This window comes from Cibotium barometz, chromosome 4 (genome assembly GCF_041138505.1).
Source record: "Cibotium barometz isolate CiBa-2024 chromosome 4, ASM4113850v1, whole genome shotgun sequence".
Lineage (NCBI taxonomy): Eukaryota > Viridiplantae > Streptophyta > Polypodiopsida > Cyatheales > Cibotiaceae > Cibotium > Cibotium barometz.
Genome location: NC_141049.1, coordinates 8,229,313 through 8,255,482, shown reverse-complemented (window position 1 = coordinate 8,255,482; position 26,170 = coordinate 8,229,313). Strand labels below are relative to the sequence as shown.

General features: G+C 43.3%; 1 protein-coding gene across 2 annotated transcripts in view; it reads left to right on the top strand.

The window, feature by feature from the left end:
• LOC147638854 (serine/threonine-protein phosphatase BSL3-like) overlaps positions 1-25,731 on the top strand; it is a 33,760-nt gene extending 8,029 nt beyond the window's left edge. Inside the window, exons 8-21 of one of the 2 annotated variants that reach the window (XR_015263873.1) lie at positions 8,634-8,735; positions 8,851-8,932; positions 9,064-9,243; positions 9,334-9,619; positions 9,704-9,956; positions 21,486-21,656; positions 21,768-22,006; positions 23,106-23,190; positions 23,285-23,383; positions 23,506-23,705; positions 23,854-23,929; positions 24,090-24,221; positions 24,306-24,445; positions 24,540-25,731. Coding sequence is in view for 1 of the 2 variants with exons in the window: in XM_086785218.1 (XP_086641344.1) it covers positions 8,634-8,735; positions 8,851-8,932; positions 9,064-9,243; positions 9,334-9,619; positions 9,704-9,956; positions 21,486-21,656; positions 21,768-22,006; positions 23,106-23,190; positions 23,285-23,383; positions 23,506-23,705; positions 23,854-23,929; positions 24,086-24,221; positions 24,306-24,445; positions 24,540-24,623 (2,133 nt within the window). In the remaining variant the exon portion in view is untranslated. Of the gene's footprint in view, positions 1-8,633; positions 8,736-8,850; positions 8,933-9,063; positions 9,244-9,333; positions 9,620-9,703; positions 9,957-21,485; positions 21,657-21,767; positions 22,007-23,105; positions 23,191-23,284; positions 23,384-23,505; positions 23,706-23,853; positions 23,930-24,085; positions 24,222-24,305; positions 24,446-24,539 lie in introns of both variants that reach the window. The other variant, XM_086785218.1, reaches the window with a different exon arrangement.
• The last annotated feature ends 439 nt before the right edge of the window (positions 25,732-26,170 follow it).

The following is a 26,170-nucleotide window of genomic DNA, read 5'->3' as shown; positions in this document are numbered from 1 at the left end:
GGAATGCACCTCGTAATCTGCAGCATAAGAAAGTCCTTCTAGAGGTTTATGGAGGTGAATGCAACCATACCTAACCATTGGATCACAGGGAACTTCGTCGAAGGGCCTCATCACTTATGGTTTGGGGTATTCTCAGGAATAGGGGTACCTATTCAGGTCATGTGTCTCCCCACTTTGGGCGAGGATGATGTATTGGTCTTCTACTCCATTTAGGATAGATGGCTCTTGGAGCGAAGCATTGAGCAAGATATCATTGAGGGTCTGGTGGTCCGGCCGGTGAGAGTGGTGGGCAGGGCAAGAAAGCACATTTATATTGATCTATCTCAAGGGATGATTACAGACTCTTGGAGCCTATGGTTATATGATGGGTGTCCTATCAGATTCTTGCATTGGGACCCTGGTGAGTGGGAGTGGAGGGATGCTTTTAACCCCATGAAAAGCATGCCCTTCTTCAGTTACACTGTGCGGAATGCCAAACACTTGGTTTTGGGAAAAACCCAGAGAGTCCCTACTTCTAGACCACATTGGGAGGTTTATGGGATCACCCTTGACATTCAAGGAGCTTTTTGGTAGAGGTTGTGGCACTCGTACATGGAAACAAAGATTTTCTCTTTTATTTGGCTTTCTCTACATGGTGGACTTGCCACCAGTGACCAACCAGTGGCGATCGGTCATTGGCGCTAGCCCAGCTTGTCCCAGATGTGTAGGAGCTTCAGAGACAGTTTACCATTGCTTATGGGAGTGCATGGAGGCACAGAGGATCTGGATTGCAATAGCACACCTTTTTGGAAGGATGAGGAGAGACACCTACATTTGCTTTGGTGCTATTGTTTGGTTGACACAGTTGGGCCTGCAAATTAGGTTTGAAGGGAACGAAAGAGATATGATTATACGGGTTACCCCTGCAGAGAGTGGGTCGGCAGTGTCTTCTTTAGGACATGCCAAAGTCAGCAGGCTACGTACGTGGAGATTTTCTCAAGAGCTAGCTAAAGAGACGTGCCCTAAAGGTTTACATTAACACAACCAAACACACAAGAATAGAATATTGAATCAATAGAGAGAGACACCGGAGAGGAGGAATAAAGAAGAACATAAAATACAAACATTTGGATTAAAAAATATTGAAGAGGAGACATATCTTGTGATTGAGAGCACTACGCTTGTGGAAGAGAGCACTATGCTTATGGCAAGAGCAAGGAAGAAGAATCCATTTTTTCGCCAATCAACGCAGCCATCTACAGCACAACTATTTCTAACATTTTTTTTCCTAGTCAACATGGCTATATCTATGTAGCTATTTCTAACAATTTTACTAAGCTATACATATGGTGTTAGGTTGAGCAGAACAAAACCAGGGGCCTCTATTGCAAACCCAACCTACACCATGGGATATCGATAATACCACAACTCCTACCACAAGATATATACAATCAATGATTTTTCACTTCCTCCCTGGAGAGGGACAATATTTTAGCGTCCATAGGGTGTCAAGGCATTCTTGGTCCCATAGACATTTCAAGAGTAGAAAAACCAGGCAACTTGTTGACTTGGAAATCACTTATCCATTGTCTTTTACACCATACATCCTACCTGACCGCCACAATACACTGTTGTAAGTATTGGCAAGTAGACACCAGAGAGTCACTACTCTCAATGAGTCATCACATCATGCCATTGGATTCCTCATGGGCGGTGCCTGTCCAAGAAATCTATACATATGTCCAAATCATCCCGTCATGTCCTGGGACTCGTCATGGACCCATCCATGAGATCCATAGACATACGCAGGCCGGGCATGGACAATATCGATAATACCACAACTCCCAGCCACAAGATATATACAATCAATGATTTTTCACTTCCTCCCTCTAGAGGGACAATATTTTAGCACCCATAGGTTGTCAAGGCATTCTTGGTCCCATGGACATTTCAAGAGTAGAAAAACCAGGCAACTTGTTGACTTGGAAATCGCTTATCCATTGTCTTTTACACCATACATCCTACCTGACCGCCACAATACACTGCAAGTATTGGCAAGTAGACACCAGAGAGTCACTACTCTCAATGAGTCATCACATCATGCCATTGGATTCCTCATGGGCTGTGCCTGTCCAAGGAATCTATACATATGTCCAAATCATCCCGTCATGTCCTTGGACTCGTCATGGACCCATCCACAACTCCCAACTCCACAATATCGATAATACCACAACTCCCAGCCACAAGATATATACAATCAATGATTTTTCACTTCCTCCCTCTGGATCAATGATTTTTCACTTCCTCCCTCTAGAGGGACAATATTTTAGCGCCCATAGGTTGTCAAGGCATTCTTGGTCCCATGGACATTTCAAGAGTAGAAAAACCAGGCAACTTGTTGACTTGGAAATCGCTTATCCATTGTCTTTTACACCATACATCCTACCTGACCGCCACAATACACTGCAAGTATTGGCAAGTAGACACCAGAGAGTCACTACTCTCAATGAGTCATCACATCATGCCATTGGATTCCTCATGGGCTGTGCCTGTCCAAGGAATCTATACATATGTCCAAATCATCCCGTCATGTCCTTGGACTCGTCATGGACCCATCCACAACTCCCAACTCCACAATATCGATAATACCACAACTCCCAGCCACAAGATATATACAATCAATGATTTTTCACTTCCTCCCTCTGGATCAATGATTTTTCACTTCCTCCCTCTAGAGGGACAATATTTTAGCGCCCATAGGTTGTCAAGGCATTCTTGGTCCCATGGACATTTCAAGAGTAGAAAAACCAGGCAACTTGTTGACTTGGAAATCGCTTATCCATTGTCTTTTACACCATACATCCTACCTGACCGCCACAATACACTGCAAGTATTGGCAAGTAGACACCAGAGAGTCACTACTCTCAATGAGTCATCACATCATGCCATTGGATTCCTCATGGGTTGTGCCTGTCCAAGGAATCTATACATATGTCCAAATCATCCTATCATGTCCTTGGACTCGTCATGGACCCATCCACAACTCCCAACTCCACAATATCGATAATACCACAACTCCTAGCCACAAGATATATACAATCAATGATTTTTCACTTCCTCCCTCTAGAGGGACAATATTTTAGCGCCCATAGGGTGTCAAGGCATTCTTGGTCCCATGGACATTTCAAGAGTAGAAAAACCAGGCAACTTGTTGACTTGGAAATCGCTTATCCATTGTCTTTTACACCATACATCCTACTTGACCGCCACAATACACTGCAAGTATTGGCAAGTAGACACCAGAGAGTCACTACTCTCAATGAGTCATCACATCATGCCATTGGATTCCTCATGGGCTGTGCCTGTCCAAGGAATCTATACATATGTCCAAATCATCCCGTCATGTCCTTGGACTCGTCATGGACCCATCCATGAGATCCATAGACATACCCAGGCCGGGCATGGACAGTCATGTAGGGACTGGTGAAGATTGGCACGAAAGAAAGCATAAGAATCCAGAGAAGGCTGTCGAAACATAGCATGATTCCAAGCCTTCCAAATAGTCCAGAGTGCCCAATATCTCATCCAAATGATGAAAGTGTCAAATCGAGCCATACAAGATGGAAGAACACCAAAAAACCTGAAGGGTTTTCCTCCTTTGAACGATGGAAAATGTCCTTCGAGGTTGTGAGTCAGTGCTTGCAAAAAATTTCTGGACTCCGTGCAATGCCAAAGAACATGAGGAACAGACTCTGCATGTACAACATCTATCATTGGAGATATGTCGATTTGCCAAAAAACTAGAAACTGAAAGTATTCCCACACGGAATCTCCATAAGAATAGACACTGTTTGAGAGGCAGCTTACAACCCCAAATTGTTCGAAGTCTTTGTTTCCACCATTTAGTAGTCTTATGCAAACCTCATAAAGCATTAGCATGAGTTTGAATCCATGGTGAAGGAAGCAACACTTTGTACACATTACTTGTCGAAAGCGCATTCAATCGAAGAGTGCTGGTATGACCAACAAGTTGCCAATCATGAAGTCCATCCTGATCATCCAAGTGTGGGATGGGTTCAAAAGGCCGCAACAAGATAGTAATGGTTTTCCATACTTTAAACTCAAGTTATGTTTCAAACAGGCTTGTGGGAAAGTCATCACAAGTCCATTATCCGTGACAACATCCGCCACAGTGGTAACTCCAATAGAGGCCAAAAATCATGTCTCTCATGGTTCTTGTACTGAAATACCGAAGACCAATGGAATCGAAAAGAATTTCGAGTCAGCATATCTCTTCCATGCCAGCGAATAGAAGACAGAGCTAATTCCAATCACGACCGAGGAAGAGAAGATGCATAAGGGCATCCTAGAAATTTTCCTTCAAATTTACTAATCATTGCTTCCCAGTGGCCACTTGGTTAGACATCTGGGATATCCACTGACATGGCATATGTCTACGCAGGATGCTATTCTTTGGGTATTGAACAAATTGAAGGCCAAGCTAGCATATTGGAAGCTTTCCACATGGCCTTTACATGTGCATCTCAGAATTGTTCAATCAATCATTATGGCCTATGTGCAATTTTATTTGCCGTTGTTGATCTGGCGTAAAATTGATATTGATTCTTTTATGTCTGATACCTTGGAATTATTGTGGAAAACCAAGCATCATATGAGAGCGCTACATCTTTTGAGACGATCTTTGGTCTGCACTCCTAAAATGCATAGTGGATTAAATATACTTGAATGCATTATCATCTTTTGGCAAGAAAAGTCACCATGATTTCCACTTTCTTTCAACTGAATAATTTGCCCTGACCATAGCAATGCATGCCAGTCACAAGAAGTCAATGGAAGCAATTTGGACTTAGAAAAGTTGATATGAAGTCTTGTTGCTTTACCAAACAATTCAAAAGTTTGCATGATGCACTTGAGATCATTTGGATCATTTTGAGGCATGAACAAAGAATCATCTACATAGGCTTGAGCCACAAAATGCAAACCATTGGGTAATTGCAAACCATGTAATTGTCCTTGTGCAGTTAAAAGATCCATATATGTCAAAAGTGGATGCGTAGCATAGAGCAATGTACTAAGAGGGCATCCTTGACAAACAGATTTTTCCTAAGTCCACTTCGATTAAAGATCACTACCAAAAATACACTGGGCAGTACTATCTCTATATAGCCAAAAAATAGCTTGCATTTTATAACCAAAGCCCATTGCAGCCATGACCTCAGTAATGTAATCCCATTGAACTAAATCAAAAGCTTTAGCTATATCCACCTGCATAACAAGAACATCCTGAGAAGTATATTTGGCATATTCCATCGCCAGATATACATTAGCAATATTATCCATAATTTGTCTTCTGGGGAGAAAACCATATCGTTGTGGATGCAAACCATGGAAAAGAAGACCACCCATACGATTTGCAAGCATTTTAGTTGCCAATTTATAGATAACTGGCATCGACGTGATTGGTCTCCAATCATCAAAGGATTGTCCCAATGCTTTTTTAGGTACCAAAGTCACAAGGCCTTCTTTCCAAGAATCATGCATATTTCTTGTTTCCCATGCAATATTAATCATCTTCAAAATCAAAAGTTTAAGCTCATCCCAAAAAGCAACAAAGAATTAAACCGTTAGACCATCACAACCAGGTGACTTTCAATGTCCCCATCTAACGCATGTGTCAGCTCTTTCTCAGTGAAGGGGAGAGCATGCCTCAAAGTAGATTCATTGTTAACAATGGAGTGCACACAATTTAAGAAATCTTTTCGAGCATCAAGGACATCAGAATTCACACGAGATGAACTCTGAAATATGTGCTGATAATTCAGTTGCAAGCTCCATTTTTGTGGATGCCCATGTGCCATCAAATTTCTTAACACGCACTATTTCATGCTTTTGCCTATCAGCATGCAAGCTTTTGAAAAATTGCTTGGATGAGCAATCTTTATCTTGGAGTTGCTTACATCTTGATCTGATTTGCCATTTATGTATCTTTCTTTGTTGATTACATAGACATGCTTTGGCTTCACATACCATATTTTGTTGATCTTGTGTAAAAGTTTGAAGATGGCTGAGTGACATGAGCGATTGGATTTGTCTCTTAGCCATTTCAACTCTTTGCTTGGTGTCTGCAACATAATACCTACCATAGTCAACAATGAGACTATCTGCATTCGCTGAACAAAACGAAACCAAGCAGTGTCAACATCATCTAATAACTGAGCAGAAAGTGGAGAAATGGCATCATGTACTAAAGCTTTGAAGGCATCATGCGAAAGATAGCTATTATTTGTGTAAGAATATTTGATGATGTAGAGGAGGTTCCCATAAGGGCATATGAAAATATAAAGCCAACCATAGTGGTGAATGATTAGAGAGTGTCAAGGCATGATCAACCCAAAGCTTGCACGAAAAGGAGTCATATTGTTGAGTATGTAACAAATACCATCTGTCCAATCTAGCGTGATATTGAGTGAGACTATTGTGGCGATAAGTGAATCCTGGAGTTCCAGCCAGTAGAAAGCCAAAGATCGAAGGCATCTGTTTGTAGAATGAAATTGTCCCAACCAGGATCCCGACCACGACATCCTCACCACCATCGCCAGATCAGAGCCATTATTGCTCGGTATCGGAGGCGCCTACCTCACTTCTATGACCTCTCCAGTCTAGACAGCCCCATGGCGGAGATCAAAGGCGGAGATATTTGATCTAAGGAGAGGGCAACACTTCAACTGATAAGCATACATTGATCTATTTGATATACATTTTCCAGTATTTTCTACTCAGTATCATCTAGGAGTCTTACTTATAGTTCTTATAACTCTAAGATAGTTAGTTTATTGTACTTTTCAGTTTCATTTGGTTGTTCTCTTTGATGAGACACCAACTTCAGATGTACTCTCAGTTTTGGTCTCATAGGCCATTATGGCCTCTTAGAGACGTTAATATCATTTCATTTCATTTATCTCTCTCTCAAGCACTATGTAATGACAACATGGTATCAGATCCACCCTATCCACCTCTCACTTGTGTTTTCCATCCCACCATGCTCATGCCTAGCTAACCCTTTTTCTCCACTCCATCATGCTCATCTACTTCTCTATGTTTGCATTTTTGGGCTTCTGCATTTTTTAGGGTTTTTGCATTTTTTTAGGGTTTTTGTGTTTTTTAAGGTTGTTGCATTTTAAGGGTTTCTGTGTTTTTGATGCCTCGTCTGCCCGCCATGTAGCACCACAGATGGCTGCATTTTCACATGTCCATTTGTCCACTACTGCTGCCACCTCTACCCGCCATACATAGCTACATTTTTTGCTACATAAGCTGCGTTTTTTTTCTTTGCTACATGAGCTGCGTTTTCTTCTTTGCTACATGAGTTGCGTTTTTCCCTCCATCTACTGCAGCCCACCATGCCTACACTTGGTTGCAACATGAAGCAATTGGTGCAAGCAAGCGAAGGCTATTAATGCAAGCAAGAGGGGGAGCTGCAGATCAGCAAAACACAAGCATCTACATCTACAGTGGCTGATCAGCAAAACACGACCATCTACATCATCATCATGTGTTGGTAAGAACTTAAACAGATCAAAAGCTCTTTTGGTGTTTTGCTTCCTCCAAAGAGGAGGCACAAGCTGCACAAACAGGTGCTTCAACCAATGTTGTTGTGGGTGGAGACACCTTGGAAACTCTTATCATCCTGCGGACCTAAAATTTGTGGAGCAACATAGGTTATCACAAAGAGTTTACAAGAGGCACCGACCATGTAGTTAATGAGTGCCAAGGGTACAAAAGGAGGATATGTTTTGTGTGAACATGTGGAGAGTTCACTATCTAGTTTCCTGAAAGATGAGATTATTTGTTGGCTTTGTAGCACTGTTTCCTTGACATAGAGTGAGCTTGCACTGTCTGTAGAGGAGCATTGACTGCAACCTGTTAGTACTTACAGTTTATTTCTTTGTTCTAAGAGTATTCAGGAGATGTTTTAGGCATCTCTTATTAATGATTATACACACACACAACTTTTTTGGTCTCATAGGCCATTTTGGCCTTCCCCGTATGTTGATAATCTTCTCTCTCTCTCAGGAGGCTTATATAATATAGAGTTATAGTTCACTTTTAAGTTTTCATGTTCTTTCTTTAGTTTTTCCATGCACCTGTATACCCATGGTATCATTGTACTATTCATGGTCTTATAGGCCCTTTGGGTCTTTTGTAGGCATTTCTCTCTCTCTCTCTCTCTCTCTCTCTCTCTCTCTCTCTCACAGTCACGTGGATATATTGTACCTTCTTGGTCTTTAAGATCATTTTGACCTCCCTTGCATACGTTCATAAATTTGTGTTTGTGTGTGTGTGTGTGTGTGTGTGTGTGTGTCTCTCTCTCTCTCTCTCTCTCATTGAACCAGTTAGGCATATGCTTTCTTATGGTGACCATACATTACATTATACCACTGCATACACATCTAATACTTATCAATGGATACTAAAGACGTGCAAGCTTAGTTTGAACGTTTGTACGTTATTACACTTGCAACTGTGTTTTGAGGCAAAAAATGGGGTTTTGATCTAGGGGGGAGTATGAGCAAACCGTCTTAATGTGAAATGATGTAAATTTTATATTTTGTTGCTGTCTTTGGCTTTTGTAGCCCATTGCAAATGCTTATGGTCTTGCGAAACACCGTGATGGTCGGTGGGAATGGGCTATGGCCCCTGGTATTTCTCCGTCTCCTCGTTATCAACATGCTGCTGTAAGTGAAAATTCCTTCCTGTGTGGTTTATACTGTAATCTGTATACAATTGGCGGTGGATCTGGGCCTGCTTTTGTAGCTCACTGCATTTATGAGAGCTGTTATTGTCTTTCAGGTTTTTGTGAATGCAAGGCTTCATGTTTCGGGGGGTGCACTTGGAGGAGGAAGGATGGTAGAGGATGCTTCTAGTGTGGCAGGTTTGATTAATTTCTGCATCCTTTCTTTCAATAAAATAATAAATAAATCATACAATGGTATGAAAAGATACTTGTGATCAAGCACTGCTGATGTTTTTTTTTTTTTTTTTTTGATCCTTGAATGGTTTTAGTTTTGGATACTGCTGCGGGAGTTTGGTTGGATCGTAAAGGGGTGGTTACGAGTCCTCGTACAGGAAGGTATAGTGCGGATGCAGCTGGGGGAGAGGCATCCGGTGAGCTAACTAGACGATGCCGACATGCCGCTGCTTCTGTTGGTGACTTAATCTTCATTTATGGCGGTCTTCGAGGAGGTAATCTAGGGTGCCAACCATATTCAGTGGAAGTTCTAGTCTTTTCAAAGTCATTCGTCAGACACGTTTTGGCTTCCCTTTTTGTTACAGGAGTTTTGCTAGATGATCTCCTGGTATCTGAGGACCCTGCAGCAGTTGAGACCACCAGTGCTGCTCTGCATGCAGCTGCCGCAAATGCTTCCAGTGCAAATGGACAACCTGTGACCCCAACTATTAGTAGTGGGCCCACTTATATGGATGGGCGCACTAGAGTCTCCCAACCAGAGCCAACGTCGAATGGTTCTGTTGTTTTGGGAACTCCTGTGGCAGCTCCTGTCAATGGTGATGTCTCCATGGATATAAGTGCCGAGAACGCTTTGTCACATGGTCATCAGCGGTAGGCCTTTAATTATGGAGCTACTTGTCCTTATGCATGTCTCTATATTAAAGGCATGCTAATGGTGTTTGTTGGTATGAGCAGGAGAGGAAGTAAAAGTGTGGAGTCATTGGTAGAAGCTTCAGCTGCTGAAGCTGAGGCTATAAGTGCAGCATTAGCTAAAGTCCGACAAACTATGGAACAAGGAGATCAAAGTGCACCTGATATTGATGATGGAACAGATCCTGCAGCAATCAAAGAGAATTCTTCCTCGATGGTTGCCTCTGTTACGAAAGTTCCACTGGTGTCTGTAGAAAACCTTTCTCCCCAGACTGGTGTTCGCTTGCATTACAAAGCAGTAAGTTTAGCTAGTCCCTTGCAATATGTACGATAGTAGGTACTTACATTATGATGTCCAAAGGCACGACTCATGCACTACAGCCTTATTGCAATCACGCCACCACAGTTGTCTGCTTGCTTTTGGGGGGGGGGGTGACAAATGACTCTTAGAGTGTGTACGTTGAAAGCTAGTGATGGGCCCATCAAAATAAAGCAGGATGAAGGTGGTCAACCTTTCGAGAGTCCACTAATTCTTCAAACTAAAGTGGTTCCGGTTTGCCCCGCATGGACGGGGTGAGAGACGTATGAAAATTCAAGTCTCTTGCAGTGAAGACAATGTTATGGAAACAAGTTCTCATATGTATTGAACATCTTTGTGAGATGATGTGCCATGCTGTCACGGTTCACCTTCACTCATATTAAGATTCTCAAGCTGCTTCTTGAGATATGTTACTCTGGCCTCATTCTTAGCTTGATACATGGTTTCCAATACATCCCAAGCCCACTGAGATGTCTCTTCAAGCTTGTCCTCTTGAGACAAGACCCCAAATACATCCGCTGTATTTTGTGCCATTACTTCACGTGTTTGGGCAACGACACACACAATGTCTCTACTGCTTTTGCCAAATTTCCCTTGGGAACCACACACAATGGCAAATTGCCTTTTCATAGCACTTGACGTAGGAAGAGAAATTGACCGCTGAAAGAAAAATTGACAAGAAATCTTGTTGCCTTGAAGGTTGAATGCCCCAATTTGTGTTGAAATTGCAAAAAGCCCCAATTTTGCAGAAATGTGCAGGTTTGGGGACCTGGATTGGGGAGGATGTGTGGAGTATTGAGAGGCTTCAGGTGCTGATGTTGTCATGCGTAATCAAGAGTAAGCTGTTGGTGCCCCATGACATAATACATGTGGAGTTTGGGGTATCCCCATTGGTCAGAGATGCTCTCTTCTAGACGATTACTTACATAAGTTACATTCAACATGTATGCTCCCTGGGCTAGCACTAGAGTCTCTATACAGCTGTATCATGAGAGGGAGAGGGAGTGGGAGAGACCGTCTCTTTTGGCTAGCACTAGAGTCTTCACTGCAGCTGTATCATGAGAGGGAGAGGGAGTGGGAGAGGCTGGCCCCTCAATCTCATGGGGGAAGAGAGAGAGCCACAAATATACGTATGCAACAAAATGTACAGTTTCGAAATTGAGAAGATTTACTTTAAATTGAGAAGATGATATTTAATCTATGGAAAAAAAAACTTTTAAACATAGGATATACTTGCTGAACCTTTGCCAAGCAAATTAATGCCACTTAAAAACCATGATTGGGGGGCTTATTGCCATCATTGTTGCATTAATATATTCTTGTGCTTGCTGCCATGTCTTAATTTTTGAGTGTCATTGCCTCTTACATTGTTCAAGTTGATAGTGTTGGGTATTTCGGAGCTCGTATGTGTGTCCATCGTCTGTACCCGCTTGTGTTTGTGTGTGAACTGCCCCCCAAAGGGCTATGTATATGTGTGTGTCCACCCTGTGTGTGTGTGTGTGTGTGACCTTGTTCATATGTATGTGTTATGGCCTGGCCAAATTGTTCTGCAAGGTCAAATTGTCCGTCACTTGGGATATCCCATTGCGTGGAATATGTCAGTAAAATAGGCCATATCTTGGGTTTTAAACAAGCTTCATGCTAAACTTGCATATTGGAAGCTCTCCACTTGGCCTCTGCATGTAAGACTGTGAATTGTGCAATCCATCATTATGGCTTATGCACACTTCTATCTGCCTCTTATCTTATGGAGAAAGGTTGATATTGATGCTTTTATGTCTCGAGCATTGGAGCTTTTGTGGAAAACCAAGCATCATAACAAGGGACTTCGCCTCCTCAAGCGTCCTGCTATTTGTACGCCCAAAATGTTAAGAAAACGTGGTGCTTATGCTAGATCAAGTTGAGTGGAGGAGAGAGACCCAAAAAATACAAGAATAAATCTTGTTTATTAATTTGCTTATGCATACAACTTGGCCTTTGCACACTCAAAATGCCTTCTAGCTTTGCCTTTAAATAGGTGAGCTAGTGGACCATAAGTCCATTCACACGCACACCCTTCTCCTACCCTTTTACATGACCTTAGTCTTTTAATACCCTCCCTCAATACCAACTATGAAAAAATTGGAATAGGTGGTATTGGACATAGGTTGCCTTTATAACATTAGGCGTACAAGGTTAGGAATATAGGTGTTATTATATTGAAATTTAAAACAATTTCTCAGTGGAGTTAGAGGCTGATGCAAAGTTAGCCTCTGACTCTTTGTTAGGACATTTAGAAGTGATATGCCCGGTTTGTTTACACTTGTTACATTTCATCTTGTTGGGATATTTGATCCAACAATTATTTGCCAAATGACCCACCTTTTTGCAATGGACACACCTTACTTTGCTCACTTGATGTGATAAAGCTTGTTCGATATTCAATGGAGTCGATGCATTTGAAGATTCAGCTCCTCCCTTTGGCCTTTTTTCTTCATCAAGACAAGATTGAATGACTCCTTCAAGGGTGGGATTAGGTATGTTCTTCAGGGTGGTGACTAAGGTGGGGTACACCTTCTTGACTGCTTTTAACAAAACAGCCACTGCATCATCTTCATCCATTCTTGCATTCAGTGATGTAAGTTGAGCCATAAGGCCCTTCAAATGAGAGATAAAGGCTCCAATGCCGTCTCCCTCTTTGAGCTCCAAGCTAAAAAATTCAATTTTAAATGAGATCTTGGAATTCTTACCACGAGCTCCATAGAGCTTGTCAAGCTCATCCCATTTCTCCTTTGCAGTCAGAAGCTGGTCCACATGGTGAATAAGAGCTTCATCAAGATGAAGCATGATGATGGCTTGTGCCCATCATCTTCAATATCTTCAGCCTTAGTTCGATCAATAACCTTAGTGCCGGAGATGAATGGCCAAAAACCTTTGGACATCATCTTGTACTTGACAAGAACTTGCCAAGTGTGGAAGCCCTCTCCTGAGAACTTCTTAATTTGGCTGTTTTCCTTGTGACATTGGGTATTGAAGAGAGATTACAAGAGAGTAATGGGCTGATTTATGAAGAAGAAAACTAGAAAATTTGTGATGTTTTGGCTTAAGTAGAAAGAGAAAGGCTTATGAGAGTGCAACAACTCTTAATCAAGCCAAGGATGTTGCATAAAAAAGGAGATTAAGATGGTGAAGATTATGGTTTAGCACTTAGGATTTGTACCCAACCACTAATTTTGATGGAGAGAGATTCATTAGTGTCAAGGAACACTTTCTTTGGTGATTAAGATCACCATTAGTATTAGTGCTTAAGAGCACATTTTTAGCATCAAATAACACTTGTATTGGTGATTAGATTCACCATTAGTGTTTAAGAACACACTTAGTGTTTAGAAACACTCTGAAATGGCTCCCCTTTGCTGGATTAGTAGCATCATTAGTATTAATCAACACTATTAGTGTTTATGAACACTATTATCAAGCTCTTGAGCAAGCTTTCATGGAGAAAATCAGTAGCCGCCTGGTCTTTTGCCTCCCACAGTCGTTTCACGCAGCCATTGGGGCTGAAACTTCAGGTAGTAGGCCCTTAGGTCATGGACTTTAAAAGCCCCAAGCTCACATTACCCACAGTCGCCTACACACGGCGAATGAGCTGTACGACAGCAGCGATGCAGAAAAAGTGCGCCGGCCTGCTCAGGGCGCAATGGGGCGGCAGAGAGAGGAGAAAACCAGCAATTGGCAGTACGAAGATGAACGCCCGGGGATCTTCTACAACTTCTTAGTTGGACTCAAGCCAAGATATGGCCTCCACAAGCAGCTGGAAGGCCTCCACTGGCTGGGGGTTCTTCTCCACAAAAAGTGAAATGTGGATAACCTAGTCTACACCAACCAAAATGTGACCTAATCTATCCAAGCTCTGATACCATGTTAAGAAAACGTGGTGCTTATGCTAGATCAAGTTGAGTGGAGGAGAGAGACCCAAAAAATACAAGAACAAATCTTGTTTATTAAGTTGCTTATGTATACAACTTGGCCTTTGCACACTCAAAATGCCTTCTAACTTTGCCTTTAAATAGGTGAGCTAGTGGACCATAAGTCCATTCACACACACACCCTTCTCCTACCCTTTTACATGACCTTAGTCTTTTAATACAAAATGCATGGTGGGCTTAATATTCTTGATTTGAAATATCATGTTCTTGCCATGAAAACCACCATGCTTTTGGTCTTTTTGGATCAAAAACAGCCATGGGCTGTTCTGTTGGCAGACATGTGTCATAGTATTATGATTTATCACTCATGCTTATGGTAATTGGCATGTCTCTCATTGGGAGATTGTAGGGGCAGATTCACAAGTAAAATTCCAGGTTGCCCATATGCCACCTTCTTATTGCGAGATTGGTAAGAAGCTCTTTCTTCTCTTCAGTGGAAAGGCCGTGATGCATTGATTGGTAGTTCTCTCAGGCTTGAAAGTATACATTGGTCCATGGTATTTATGCAGCCTCTTGCAATGAGAGAGCCACATAAGGCCTACTTTCTTTCGTCCATAGGGATCAACAGTGTTGATGATGTGAATGATGAGGGATATGTTGTAACGTTCCCCCAAGCTTGTCGAAGGCATGGTTTAGTTCTTCATCAGTGAGAGGTGTGGAAAACTATAAGGACTTTATTACAACAGTATGAACCTGTTCCACAGCTGAATGATGAAGTCAGACTCAAAGATAGGCAACTTACTGGTCATCAGTGTCATTATACATTACATGACATTGCAGCCAAACAGGTCTATAAATGTTTGCTTCCAACATTGCAGCCAAACAGGTCTATAAATGTTTGCTTCCAACACCCTGGATCAAGACTCATGCTGATTTTCTTTGGGGCATAACTGAGAGCTTGAAGTGGTGGAAACAAAGACTTCAAACAATATGGTGAAGTAAGTTACCTCTCAAGCAATGTCTCTACTTGTGGAGATGCCTTGTGGGTTGCTTCCTGTTTCCATGATACTTGCTAAATGCAATATTTCCAGTGATAGATGTTGTAGATGTGGAAGACATGCCGAAACAGTTCCACATCTCCTTTGGTTTTGTAGAATATCTAGACATTTCCTGTAGACACTCAATCATAACATTCAAGGCCGTTTTCCTTCCTTTAAAGGAGGGAAACTTTTCTGGATATTTGGAGTTATTCCTTCTTGCCTGAATGGTTATGATTGCTTTGTTCATTGGATGCGATACTGGGCATTATGGACCATGTGGAAGGCTCGAACCTCTATCATGTTCAATCAACCCTCCCTTTATGAGTACGGTTTTGTATGAGCTAATCTCCGACAGTCTCTCTATGATTTTGGCATCTGCAAGATATTGATGACCGACAGTTCGAGGTCTTGTTCCACTGTTTCTAGCATTCTCTATATGGATGACTTCACCTTGAAGGCCATCTATCTCATGTACATTACTTTTTGATAATAGAGCAGTGGGTTTTTGTACTAAAAAAAAAAGTGTGTGAACACACCCTTTTTTATATCTGGATAAGGTACGTGTGCCATGTGGCATTAGTCTATCGTTATGTGTAAATTGATTTGAGTCAAAAGATAAGGTTCTAAACCTACAAAAGTATGTACTTGATTTGAAGTAATACCATCACATCATTTTGAGGATCAAGACCATACTAGCACGGCATGGGAGACGTTCAGTTAGAGTACTCACCATGGAGGACATTGAGGATATCCGCCATCGATTGATGAGAGACATCTTTGGATAGTGATGTGTATGATGCTTACCTTTGTTGCTGGAGTTTTCCTCCCAGATGTTATCCATTAGGAGCTCCTAGTACTGTACTTAGTTGTTTTCAGTTTCAGTTAGTTGTTTAGTTGTTTTTAGCTTTTCTTACATAGACATTGTATTAGATCCACCAATTGTTGTAACCTTTTTGGTCTCATAGGTCATTTTGGCCTTCTGAAGACGTTAATATATCATTTCATTTCATTTTCATTTCTAGAGCATTGTTACATGCTCTCTCTTTACAGGCCGCTTCTCTCTCTCTCTCTCTCTCTCTCTCTCTCTCTCTCTCTCTCTCTCTCTCTCTCTGTACTCGCCGCCCTCCCTCTTGCTCGCCGCCACCCTGTTCGTGTCCGCCGTCTTCCCTCCCGCCTGCTGTTCCCCCTGCTCACCGCCGCCGCCGTGTTCGCTTCCGCCGCCTGCTGTTCGCCCTGCTGCTCGCTTCCGTCGCCCTGTTCGCTTCCGTCGCCTGCTGTTCGCCCTGCTTGCTTCCGCTGCCCTGCTGCTCGCTTCCGTTGCCCTGTTCGCTTCCGCCGCCTTCCCTCCCGCCTGCTGTTCGCCCTGCTCGCCGCCGCCCTGTTCGCTTCCGCCGCCGCCCTGTTCGCCCTGCTCGCCGCCCCCTCTCTGTTCGAACTTGCTATCACCCCCTCCCGCCTGCTGCCCTGTTCGCTGTTCGCCGCACAGTTTTGCTGGCAATATGCTGGCCAGCCTATCTATCCGTTAGGCTGTGCGCCCCCCTTCCCCCACCTACCCTTGCTCAAGCCCCCAAGGCAGCAACATAACCCTCTCTCTCTCGCTCTTTCATGGCTTCCCCCCTGCGCAACCCGACGAAGGCGACCTTTATGGTCACAAACAAGAGGATAACAAATGTGGAAAAGGAGATGAAGGGATGGAAGGCAGAGATGGAGGGACGGTGGAAGGAGAAAGCCAACTTTCTCCAAATGGTATTCAATGAGGGTAAGCGGTGGAAAGAGGAGGAGGAGGATCTCATAGCAGCAGTCAAAGACCTTCACGGGGAAGTCAACACGCTCAAAGGCGTAATTTCAGCTCTTCAGAGGGAGCTTGCAGAGGCCAAGGCAAATGGTGGACTTGAAGAAGGTGAAATTCAGCCATCCATGATAGAAGAGCTCAAGGTTATCAAGGAACAAGTACGGGCAATTAAGGAAGAAGAGAAGCAACACGAAGCAAAGACTTCCTCATGGGTGGAAGTCATCACCAAGACTCAAAAGAAGATGGATGAAGCGGAGAAGTGGATAGACGTCGCCAAGAAAAGTAAAGGTAAGGAGATAACAACCCCTACACCTACAATCATTAACATGACTTTGGAAGAGGAACAACGAAGACGTACACGTGCTTTGCATGTGAGGATTACCGGCCTTGAAGACGGGGATAAAGTTAAAGAGGAGGTGAAAGAGCGTATGGTGTTGATGGGGATTGACAGTTCGGCACACGCAAAAGCCTGGAGAGTGGGCAAAAAAAGCGAAAGCAACGGGGAAACATCAAAGGAAAGAGCTCTCATACTTCGCTTCCCCTCTATTGAGGTGAAGAAGGATTTCTTGAAGAGACGACCCACTTTAAAGAATACAGGCATTTTTCTTGGTGATGATCTTACTCTTTCACAGCTTGCACATACGAAGGAAGTCATGCCAGAGATTAGGGCAGCAAGAGAAAAGGGAAAGATAGCATTTTATAGAGAAGGGAGGGTGGTCATCGTGGAGCGACGCTCTACATGACGGTGCGAGACCTATGGGACCAAATTAAAGCTGGTAGCCTGGAACTGCAATGGATCTCTCAGACTTGATGTAGGTGCCTTTGAGGACAGCTTTAGAGATAGAGATATAGTCTTCTACTTGGAGACTCACCAGGCCCCTGGTCAGATGATGCCAAAGGTGACAGGATACAGATGGGAGACAGCTTGCAGAGTAGGGACGAGATCGGTACACAGTAGTAGAGGATCAGGGGGGGTGGCAGTTCTTTTCAGGGAGGAGCTGCAACCGCTTCTACACATCGTTCGGAGAGATGATCAGGCCAGATATATGTGGGTGAGACTGAGGGCCGACACAGGCAGATTCCTGTATATTGCCATATGCTATTTTGCTCCAAGTACATCGACATATGCAGCACCTAGAGGGCAGTCTCCTTTCTCTATGCTAGATGATGACATATGGGAGTTCTCTAGGGATGGAGACATCATCTTGTTAGGGGACTTTAATGCCCGGACGGGCAACAGACAGCCTTTTATGATACCTCGGAGGAGATGCTGAGAGAGTTGGACACTCTGGATATGGGATTAGACAGACGCTCACAGGATGTGGAGTTCACAGAGTATGGAAGATATTTGGTAGATATGGAGATTGCACATGGGTTGGCCATACTTAATGGCTTGCAGAGGTTTCCGTCAGCAGCTGGATTTACTTGCTTTCCACATAGACATGGTGCTAGCACAGTGGATTATGTTATGGCTATGCCGAGCTTTGTTTCATGCATTGAGGACTTCACAGTTGGATCTCGGCCCATTGGGGTAGTAGTGGATCATGCATTGTTGACATTGACTATCTCTTTTCACTTTACCACAGCTCAGAGGACACGAGGGGCAGATCACACCTGGACATTAGGAGGACATGGATACAATCGACTGAGTAGCTGGGCACGAAGATGGCTTTCTACAGAGAGCATTTTCTTCAGCTCACAGCAGATGGTTTTGTGATCAGACCCAGTTACATGGATGTGCACTTGTCTCATGTAGTACGATGTGCTATTGGTCAGATTCGCACATCCTCACACCAGCTTGAGATTGAGATTGGCCGATATAGAGGTATACCAGCTGAGGCCAGGATATGCCGAGTATGCCATGGGGAGCCAGAGACAGAGCTGCATTATATATGCCATTGTACTGCATACTATGAGATACGTGGTCGTTTCCACTGTTTATTTAGAGAGGGTTTTGGACCACTTTCCAGAGTCATGGGGTACCAGGACCAGAGGTGTTTGGGATTGTTCTTGCTTGAGCTGCGGAGACATGGAGATAGCCTGCTTAGGCGCACAGAGAGCCAGACTCAGAGGCACATTACAGACTTCTTTAGTCCAGCCATCACTGCGCCAGATGGACCACAGCAGCAGCAGGACATGGATACCGCCCACACCAGAGGTACACTGATTGATCGTGCGATTGAGCTTGGGTGGTCCAGACGCCCACGACTACGGAGGAGGGCATCCCAGCATAGACGGAGGTTGCAGCGGCGGATTCGGATTATTCTTGCGAGGCATGCGGGACACCAAGTCAGGGTGCTGACCACAGAGGATATTGAGGAGATCTGCCAGCGTCCGATGCGGCACATATTATGAGATGGAGGCACCTCCATAGTGTACCCCTCCGTCCCACATGATATTGTATCCCCTCACTATATTCCACTCACCTCCATAGCGTCCCCCCCCCCCCCCCCCCCACTATATTCACACCCTATAAGGGTTTCTGTTTACCTTCCAGTTCTAGTTTCATTTTCTAGGTGCCAGTAGTATCATCTTTATTTTTCATTTTCTGGGTTATTTAAAAAAAAATATATATCCAGACATTGTATCAGATCCACCATGATGTAACTTTTGGTCTCATAGGTCATTATGGCCTTTTGAAGACGTTAATATAACATTTCATTTCTCTCGCACATTACAGACTTCTTTAGTCCAGCCATCATTGCGCCAGATGGACCATAGCAGCAGCAGGACATGGATACCACCCACACCAGCGGTACATTGATTGATCGTGGGATTGAGCTTGGGTGGTCCAAATGCCCACGACTACGGAGGAGGGCATCCCAGCATAGACGGAGGTTGTAGTGGCGATTCGGATTATTCTTGCGAGACATGCGCGACACCCAGTCAGGGTGCTGACCACCGAGGATATTGAGGAGATCCGCCAGCGTCCGATGCGGCACATATTATGAGATGGAGGCACCTCCATAGTGTACCCCCCGTCCCACATGATATTGTATCCCCTCACTGTACTCCACTCACCTCCATAGCGTACCCCCCCCCCCCCCCTCACTATATTCACACCCTATAAGGGTTTCTGTTTTCCTTCCAGCTCCAGTTTCATTTTCCATGTGCCAGTAGTATCATCTTTATTTTTCATTTTCTGGTTTTTTATCCAGACATTGTATCAGATCCACCATGATGTAACTTTTTGGTCTCATAGGTCATTATGGCCTTTTGAAGACGTTAATATAACATTTCATTTCATTTCTCTCTCCAGTTGAGATGGAGTTCCATCCTCCTTAGCTGCCATCATCACCTGTGGTGTTCTCTGATAGCGAACAGATAGCAAGTCCTTTTCATAATGGGCTAGTGTGAGGTTCCAAATCAACGAAGCACAAATAATGCTAAATTTGAAATTATGAAAGTGAAACTTGATGAAGCCTTAAATCACAATCAGTCTTTCTTCAATTCATGGATAAAGCATGCAACTGAAGATCGCGAAGAATCAATTCTCCATTCAATGTAAAAGCTATGGTATGCATGTACCTTCCGGAGCAACGGCAGCATGGGTGTGCACGTGGTGGTCCATGTGGACCGTGCACTAGGGTGATCGGTCTTTACTCCTTGCACGGGCGCTGTACAGGTTTCCAAGTGCGTGTATGCCATCTTTTTGGGGCGGGACATCTAACTTGGGGCACCGGCCTCGATATGCATGTCGTAGCACCGTCGGAGCGCCTGACGGTGCGAAAAAATGTTTTTGGGCGAAAATGTCCGGGGTGTCTTCTTGGTCATAGGGGTGCTGACCGTTTGTTAATGGTCATGCTTTTTTTAAGGTTTAAGTTTACCGTATTTTAATTGAAAATAATTAAAAATTTACGTACAGGCTTGATCCGGTGTTCGTTTTGGATACTCTAAAATTCTATATTAGGATAAAATCGTGCACAAACTCTGAATTTAGACTCATAATTCTAAGATTCTAAGTGGAAACAGATATTTTATTAAAATTGTTAATTTTTACACCACAAATGATCATAAATTCATGGGCATATATTATTATTGAAGATGGGCTTGTTACATCCTTCTCCCCTTAAAGAAATCGAGATGTCCTCATCTTGTCATGAATTACAAACCGCTTTGAGAAAACTCGAACCACGCGACCATCCCCAACCTTATCTCATTCTCATTCTCAATCACACTCCCAAAGAGGTTCAATTTTGCCTCCATAGAGCACTTATCACACTCACGCTCCTCTCACACCCAAGCTTTCCATCTCACCTCTTATTAAGAGGTTCATAAAATTACAAAGATTTGATATCAGAAATCTCAATATCAGAAATCTCAGAAGTCGAATTTCCAAGTTTTCCTCTCGCATATGAGAGAGAGAGAGAGAGAGAGAGAGAGAGAGAGAGAGAGAGAAGGGGGGGAGGGGAGGTAGGTTTATTAACGTTTAGTAAGATCCAAAGGGTTTATGAGACCAAAAAGTGGTACATGGCAACCATGGGTAGACTGAAGGTGAGCAAAACAAAAGCTAAGTTTTCAAGAACAGGGCCTACGTACTATGTGAGCCCTGTATGCGAGAGAGAGAGAGAGAGAGAGAGAGAGAGAATGAAATGTCATATTAATGTCTTCAAAAGGCTAGAATGACCTATGAGACAAAAGTTACAATCAAAGGTCCGATACAAGCTGTCTGTGGAACAAGAAAGATAATATAAAAGAGAGAGAGAGAGATTGCGTTCTGGTGTTACTTGGCAGGAATCACACAGTTTCTGATTTTTCATGGCTATAGGTGGTTGTAGCAGCGGAGGCTGGAGGAGCATTAGGAGGATTAGTTAGGCAGCTCTCTATTGATCAATTTGAAAATGAGGGACGCAGGGTGAGCTATGGGACTCCTGAGAGTGCTAATGCAGCAAGGAAGTTGTTGGATAGAGAGATAGCTGTCAATAGCGTATCTAAGAAGGTAAGTGCCTAAGCTCTTGCCCTTAAAGAAGCCTGTTTTGTGGGGTACTCCAGGTCTGTTCATCAACATGCTCAAATGTAAGATTTTCTTGCCTTTCAATTTTTTTTGCAGGTGATAGAACAATTGTTAAAACCACGTGGTTGGAAGCCACCTGTGCGAAGGCAGTTTATCCTAGACTGTGGAGAGATAGCAGAACTGTGTGATGCGGCACAGAACATTTTTGCTCGAGAGCACAGTGTTCTGCAAATTAGAGCTCCTGTAAAAATTTTTGGTGATCTGCATGGTCAATTTGGTGATCTGATGCGGTTGTTCGATGAGTATGGCTCCCCATCGACTGCTGGAGATATCACGTAAAGCTGCTGAAATCCGAGTTTTCTTTTGAATAAAACGTTTCATGCTGAAACCTCAGAACGGATGGAGCACCCACAAGGTGGATGCTAGTGAAGGAGTGGATGCTTAAATGCACAGTAGAGGGGGACTGCCTGGTCTGCTCTTATTCAGTTGTTGCTGCTTGCTGCAGCCTAGCTTGCAGTGGAGCAACAATAAAGGTTTGGCCAGCCAAGTCAACCTGCGGCTTCCACGTTGTGGTCAAGGTGCTATTGCCACAGTAGGATTCCTTACTAGAGGGTTTTGTGTCGCCCCTACTACAAAGCTCCACTAGCATAGCTGCCAGGCATTTCAGGAAACATGTGCAAAACCGTTTTGTACCTTTACAAAACATTTTGAAAACTTTTGGAATTGGTATAGAAGCATTCTAAAATCCTTTTGTAATGGTATAGATAACAAAATTTGCCTTTCTTTGCGACATTTTTCATTGTGAAACCTGATTCCTGTGATGTGGGTTTTCTTTGTTTTCTTGTGTGAGAGCCACCCCTTTTATAAAACACCTGGTGCTGTTTGGCTGAGTGAGTTTTATTAAGCATTTTTTAAAGCCAGATCTTGTTGTACGCTGTGTCATTGTGTCCAGTCTGGCGTTGCTGTCAGCCTTAGCCTAATCGCTGCTACCAGCTCCATTTAGTGATGTGTGGCCAAATGGGCTTTGTACCAGCCTTTTTTGGTATGAGGTTCTATTGCCTCCTCACCCAGTTGATTCAGTCTTGTCATCAAGTTTAGCCTGATCTCCTACTTCTGTTCATACATGGCTTCTCCTCATAATGGTGAGCCGCACAAATACAAATTAATGGGTCAGCAAGTTTCCATTTTGAGTTTTGGGCCGTTTCCAGTGCATGTATGGTCGCCGTTTCCATTTCCCATATTTATTCCATGTGACTCTCTCTTAGACTAAGTGGACTAATCAGGTGCTTGATACTGCTATTGACTCGTGTGCTCTGCTAGGCTTTTATTCTATTGTGTTGTTTGTGGCTGATTGCACCATAAAGCCTATCCTTAATTTTGAAGAAGGCAATGAGTTTGATGCCAGTCAGCTGTTTTGTGCCTCTGCTTCCTCAGGTATATTGATTACCTCTTTCTTGGTGACTATGTGGATCGAGGGCAGCATAGCTTAGAAACCATCATTCTACTTCTTGCTCTCAAGGTTGGTTAATTGCTTTGTGGCTTGGCAATCTTTTGTGATGAACGTTTGCTAACATGGAGAGGTAGGCGATTTTAACCTGATAAGTTTTGCGCAGGTTGAGTATCCTCAGAATGTACATTTGATTCGGGGAAACCATGAAGCTTTTGACATCAATGCTCTTTTTGGTTTTCGAATCGAGTGCATTGAGCGAATGGTAAGCTTAAAGATAAACTGTTATTGGGTCTTTTTTCTTTTCTCACTTAAGCGTTACAGTGTTTGCAGGGGTCTAATCTCCATCTTTTTTTTTTTGCTGTTACCCCGAAACATGGTGGATAGGGTGAAGGTGATGGAATATGGGCTTGGCACCGCATTAACCAGCTATTCAATTGGCTTCCCTTAGCTGCTATTATTGAGAAAAAGATAATCTGCATGCATGGCGGGATTGGTCGTTCTATAAATCATGTGGAGCAGATTGAGAGTCTGCAACGACCCATCACCATGGAGGCAGGGTCGGTCGTGCTAATGGATCTTTTGTGGTATGATTGTTTTCTGATCAAATCAAAGCTCACAGAAATCCATTTGTACTAGCTCATGGCTCTGTCTCAAGCTGCATGCCATTCAGTTTGGAGTGGCATTATTAAGTAATATAGCTTGTTATAAAGTTCTACCCCTTCTCTTGTGCAGGTCTGATCCAACCGAAAATGACAGTGTAGAGGGCTTACGGCCTAATGCGAGAGGGCCAGGCCTTGTCACATTTGGGGTACTTTTCTATGCACCTTGTTCGGGGCCTTTTATGCATTGAATGTTATGTTTTTGGTCTCTCCTGTCAAGTATGGTTAGGAAAGAACCGTGGATCTTTACTGTGTGAGGTGGGGCTTCATGCCTGGCTCTTGAATCATTTTGCTTTTCTGAACAGCCAGATCGAGTGATGGAGTTCTGCAAGAACAATGACTTGCAGTTGATTATAAGGGCGCACGAGTGTGTCATGGATGGTTTTGAGCGGTTTGCACAAGGCCACTTGATCACGTTGTTTTCGGCCACTAATTATTGTGGTAAGGCTAGGTTATGTTTATGGTTCAGGTAAGCTAAAGATACTGCAGCGGTTTCCAAGAGTACTTATGAAGTGGAGGTCGCAGGCACTGCAAATAATGCTGGAGCTATCTTGGTTCTAGGACGAGATTTGATTGTGGTACCAAAGCTTATCCATCCCCTTCCTCCTATGGTTCTCTCTCCAGACACCTCTCCAGAGCATCATGCTGAAGACACATGGATGCAGGTAGAGCTTTTTGCAACTATAAACATACTAGAAAACATTTTTTTTTTGCTCGTGCATACATCTTCATCACTTGTGTGGGTCTCTATAATTGTAGGAGTTGAACACTCAAAGGCCCCCAACACCCACACGTGGCAGGCCGCAGCCAGTCAATGATCGAAATTCTTTGCCTTGGATTTAAATGGAAATGATCAGGCAGGCAGGCTGCAAGCAATCGTTGATAATTCTTTGGCTTGAAGGGACAGGATTAGGCAGGCAGGCTGCAACCAGTCAATGATATTACTTCTTTGGCTTGGATCAAAAGGGGATTCCATCCATACTTTATCGTACAACCTTTCCATGGAACCCTCCCATGCAGATTGGTGATGTCAGTTGCATTGCTTTGTATACATGTAGTCTTGTAAAGTATATGGCTTGTTTTACAGAAAGACTGTGAGATCTAACCTAGACTGTGCTCACCTGCACTGCCTTAAAAGGCGAGCTGCATATTGTGTGATCAGTCTTTTTCAAGGGAAATTTGATTCACTCAGAGGAATTCAAGTAGTGCTTCTACGTACAAGGTGCTTCTGGACAGCATGAATAGGCTTTCCATGGAGCTTTACAATACATGTTAGTAAGAGGTACAATCGGGGATATGCCAACATTTTAGTCTTCCCAAGTGCCATGTTGGTATGAATCTGACATGGCAGAAGAGTGTCAAATATAAGCAGTATTCAGTTGAGCTGAGATTTTGTGTAAGTGCAAATGCACAGGTACACCTCTTTTGTGGGTTTGATATGTATTATAGATATCAAGTTGTGAAGGTGGGCTGTATCTACCTCTCTACTTCCTCCTCAAGTGAATCAGGCTTTCCTGGTTCATTATGCAGAGATGCTTTGGAATGGAGTAGTCTGGCGGTGCAAGATGTGGCTACATTTGGGTTTAGTAGTGATGCAGCTCTGAATTCATCTGACAACTGGAGTTGAAAACCTTCCCAGTGTCAGAAATCTGGATCAGCTGGAGTCCATAAGTTGTCTTTCTAGCTTGTAAGCAAGAAGGATTATTTCGTTTGGCAGGCAATGATCAGCGCTTTTCTCTGTCTACCATATTAGCGAAGTATTTTCATGCATTCTTGATTTGATAAGCTTGAGTGGGGCACAATAGATTGGCCATGAATGTAGTAGTATAGCTTGTGTTGCTGTTCGTGCAAGCAAGCATGAGTCATTTTTCTTTGGTAAAGGCTTAATATCTGGGAACTACACAGATGTAAGCTAATGGAAATACAAATCATTTCTGTAGTATTTCAAAAATATGTGCTCTGATTCTTGCAGACTGTGGTGGCTCAGGCCATTTGTATTTAAGATAAACTTGTGGTGGAAGAAGTTGCCACTTCCAACCCCCCAGAAAAGGGGTTCTAAGCTAATTTTTGAAGATGCTTGGTAACCTGTTGAAGTCACAGAGCTTGGGAACATGCTCCATGGAGAGGTTAAAAAGGCATATATTGTGGAGTGTTCTAGCAAGTTGATGTGGGTATCGGCACGCTTGGAGGTTTGTGTGTTTCTGAAGGTGTTGCAAAATGCAGTTTTGTTGTGGAATCACACCACGTGCTCATCTTGACTTGACTTATTTCTTCATCCGAGTGCTGATCTCCAACATTCAATCGGGAGCATTATTTCTTGCAATATCCCTCCATGGCATGTCATCGTCCTTCATTGATTACGTGCTTCCCCGCTTTTTGTGACGGCCAAG